This window comes from Piliocolobus tephrosceles, chromosome 20 (assembly GCF_002776525.5).
Source record: "Piliocolobus tephrosceles isolate RC106 chromosome 20, ASM277652v3, whole genome shotgun sequence".
NCBI classification, from domain to species: domain Eukaryota; kingdom Metazoa; phylum Chordata; class Mammalia; order Primates; family Cercopithecidae; genus Piliocolobus; species Piliocolobus tephrosceles.
The window spans coordinates 35087803-35091569 of NC_045453.1; the positions used below are offsets into that span (position 1 = coordinate 35087803).

The window sequence follows — 3767 nt, forward strand, 5'->3', positions numbered from 1 at the left end:
TTTCATATTTTTAGTAGAGACGGGGTTTCACTGTGTTAGCCAGGATGGTCTCGATCTCTTGACCTCGTGATCTGCCCGCCTCGGCCTCCCAAAGTGCTGGGATTACAGGCGTGAGCCACCACACCCAGCCTTTTTTTTTTTAATTTATTTTTTGAGATGGAGTCTTGCTCTGTCACCCAGGCTGTAGTGCAATGGTGGATCTCAGCTCACTGCAACCAGGTTCAAGTGATTCTCCTGCCTCAGCCCCCCAAGTAGCTGGGATTACAGGCACGCACCACCATGCCTGGCTAATTTTTGTATTTTTAGTAGAGACAGGGTTTCACCATGTTGGTCAGGTTGGTGTTGAACTCCTGACCTCAGGTGATCCATCTGCCTCGGCCTCCCATAGCGCTGGGATTACAGGTGTGAGCCACTGTGCCCGGTCAGTTTTCTACCTCATCTTAATAATGCTTTATCACAGCATTATTTTTTAAAAACAGAACCTAGATTTCTAACCACTGGGGGTTGTTTAAATACTTAATTAGTCCCTATGAAACGGACCATAAGACAATGTGTTTACAGGATTGTGGCTGGGACGTAATCATAGGACAGGGTACAGAGCGCATGACGACGCTTGTGAAAGAGAAATGCTTGTGTACAGAGAGCATTCAGGCGCTGTGCAAAGGTGGTGGAATTGTGGATAACTTTTTTTTTTTTTTTTTTTGAGATGGAGTTTTGCTCTGTTGCCCAGGCTGGGGTGCAGTGGTGCGATCTCGGCTCACTGCAACCTCCGCCTCCCGGTTTCAAGCAATTTTCCTGCCTCAGCCTCCCAAGTAGCTGGGATTACAGGTGCTCACCACCATGCCCTGCTAGTAGAGACAGGGTTTCACCATGTTGGCCAGGCTGGCCTTGAACTCCTGACCTCAGGTGATCTACCTGCCTTGGCCTCCCAAAGTGCTGGGATTACAGGTGTAAGCCACCGCGCCCGGCCACCAATTTTCTTTTTTGAGACAAGGTCTCACTTTGTTGCCCAGGCTGGAGTGCTGTGGTGTGATCATGGCTCCCTGCAGCCTCAGCCTTCCAGGCTCAAGCAATCCTCCCACCTCAGTCTCCAGAGTAGCTCAAACTACAGACACACACCACCATGCCCAGCTAATTTTTGTATTTTCTGTAGAGACAGGGTTTCACCATGTTGCCCAGACTAACTTTTTCCTTTGGCTTTATGCCTACCTCTATTTCTGAAAGTTTTCCAGTGTGAATATGCATAATTTGCATAAGAAGAAATAAACCAAAACTAAAGTGACCAAATGACAATCCTCCTTTTCTCCAGAAACTTCCTGTGAGGCTGCCCCATGGCTCCAGGACAGGCCAGGGGCCTGGGGGCCTCAAGGACACTTACTCACAATCTGGCCGGCCGGCAGCACCTGCTCCCTGGTGTCATTGGAGGACGAGGGCGTCGCTGAGGGGAAGAGACACGCGTGTTGGCCAGGTCTGCTTAGAACCCCAGTACCCCACGCCCCCTGCCACCCTTGGTCTCTCAGCACAATCGGAGATGCAGGCAGGACAACAGGGTCCATCCCAGGGAAACCTCCACCCTCCGCAGGGCTCCTGGAGTCCAGCAGGCAGTGGTGTCTGTCCAGACGCCCTGGCAGGTGCTCACGGTAGCAACTTGGGAAGCCCATGAAGCCATCGGCACACACGTCACACCGCTCCCCGGAAAAGTTGGGCCGGCAGTAGCAGCGACCCGTCAGGTCCTCGCAGGTGCCATCCGTGAAGTTGGACTCGCAGTTGCAGCCTGGGCAGGGGCAGGAGCCGGGTAAGCCTGGAGCTACCAGGACCCAAGGAGTGGGCTCCAAGATGGGGCAGTCTCTACCTCCCCGCCAGGGCCGTGGGGATGAGGGCTGCAGCCAGGCCCCCTGGGGGGACATGAGGGCTGCAGCCAGGCCCCCTGGGGGAACATGAGGGCTGGGGACCCGCCCCGTGGCCTGGGAGGCTCCTTCCTGGGCTGGCCTGGAAGCTCAGGACATCCCCTCCAAAGCAGCCCAAAGGCCCAAGAACGCCTCTTTCCGGGCAGACCCTGAGACCCAGGACACTCGCCCAGCTGAGCCCCACTCACGGCGGCAGACGTGGGGCGAGTCAAGCGGGTGGTCGGGAGAGCGGTAGAAGCCAGGCAGGCAGCGCTCACAGTTGACGCCGGTGGTGTGGTGCTGGGGGTGCAAGGGCCATTGAGTCCAGGGAGGTCCCTGCCTCGCCTCAGGGCCAGCCCATCCCCCGCCCTCTAGCCCAGCTCACCTGGCAGTCGATACAGACACCCCCGCCCTGATAGGTGCCATCCAGGCTCTGGCTGGCATGGCGCCGGTCCACCTCAGGGTCGTAGTAACAGTCAGTGGCGTGGCCGTGGCAGTTACAGGCTAGAGAGAGGGGAGAGCGGCTGTCGGCATATGCCTCCACGGGCCCAGGCACCAGGGCACTCTCATGGGTCAGGGTGTGGGCAGGACACGCAGGTGTGGGAGGAGGTACTCACACTGGCACTCATTGGCACTGTTGGCAGTCGCAGGCTTCCACGGCTGCTGGTTGAAGCCGGGGCAGCAGCGGTCGCAGGTGCCCCCGCAGGTGTTGTGCTGGCAGGTGCACTGCAGCCTGTGGGGTACACAGGAGGGGGGCTCAGGCCCATCCTGGAGGCAGGGGGCAGGTGCTTAGTCCCTTCCCCACAGGGGCCTGGGATCCCCTCGAAGGCCTGGCTTGCCGAAGGGACATGGCCCCCCGCTGCTCTGTTTCTCCAGCTGTCAGGCAGCAAGCGCTCGCCCAGACTCAGCATCCCCCAGCCAGTGGCTCCAGCGCAACTCTCCCAGGCTGGGGTAATGCACACAGGGAAAGAGGCGGTGGAGGACAGGGTCTCACGGTGGCAGGAGCTGTGCAGGGCCCAATCCCAGGGCACACCAGAAGCACAGAGACAAACCCTGCTAAAGATCTTGCAGAGAAACAATGTGGCAGGTCAGCAAAAAGAGCCCTGAGAACCTCACAAAACAGAGTCATCTAGTAGAATCCGGAGAAAAACGTTAAAAATGGTCATAAAGAAATCTAAAACATAGGCTGGGCACGGTGGCTCACGCCTGTAATCCCAGCACTTTGGGAGGCCGAGGCGGGCAGATCACAAGGTCAGGAGTTCAAGACCATCTGGCTAACAAAGTGAAACCCCATCTCTACTAAAAAAAAAAAAAAAAATTAGCCGGGCAAGGTGGCGGCGCCTGTAGTCCCAGCTACTTGGGAGGCTGAGGCAGGAGAATGGAGCTTGCAGCAAGCCGAGATCGTGCCACTGCACTCCAGCCTGGGTGACAGTGTGATACTCTGTCTCAAAAAATAAAATAAAAAAGATATATAAAACAATAAAAAAAAAAACACTATGGAAAACAGGCAGATGTGAAAAAGAACCAATCAGAACTTCTAGATATGAAAAATGAAACTATAAAATTAAAGACTCAATGGATGGGCTAAACAGCAGACCAGACACAGTGGAAGAGAAATTTAGTGAAGTGGAAAAGGAGCTAAAGAAGCCATCTAGAAGACAACTCAGAAAATAAAGAGAGAGGAAATAGAAACTATGAGAAGGAAACCAGAAGAAATTATGATGAAGGAAACCTGTATCTAATTGGGACTCCAGGGAAGAAGAGCTAGGAAAGGGAGCCAACAGTCAGAGAGAAAGAATGGCCAAGGATGGTCTTTAATTAATAATGAACACATGGCCGGGCACAGTGGCTCACGCCTGTAATCCCAGCACTTTGGGAGGC

General features: G+C 54.7%; 1 protein-coding gene across 1 annotated transcript in view; it reads right to left on the minus strand.

Moving 5' to 3' along the window:
- The window catches only part of LOC111520480 (laminin subunit alpha-5), a 59471-nt gene that overhangs the window by 23692 nt on the left and 32012 nt on the right, over positions 1-3767 (minus strand). The window contains exons 8-12 of the mRNA XM_026447236.1: positions 2504-2619; positions 2272-2390; positions 2096-2186; positions 1640-1774; positions 1379-1438 (exon numbers count right to left, since the gene is read on the minus strand). Of these exons, the coding sequence (XP_026303021.1) occupies positions 1379-1438; positions 1640-1774; positions 2096-2186; positions 2272-2390; positions 2504-2619 (521 nt within the window). The remainder of the gene's footprint in view (positions 1-1378; positions 1439-1639; positions 1775-2095; positions 2187-2271; positions 2391-2503; positions 2620-3767) is intronic.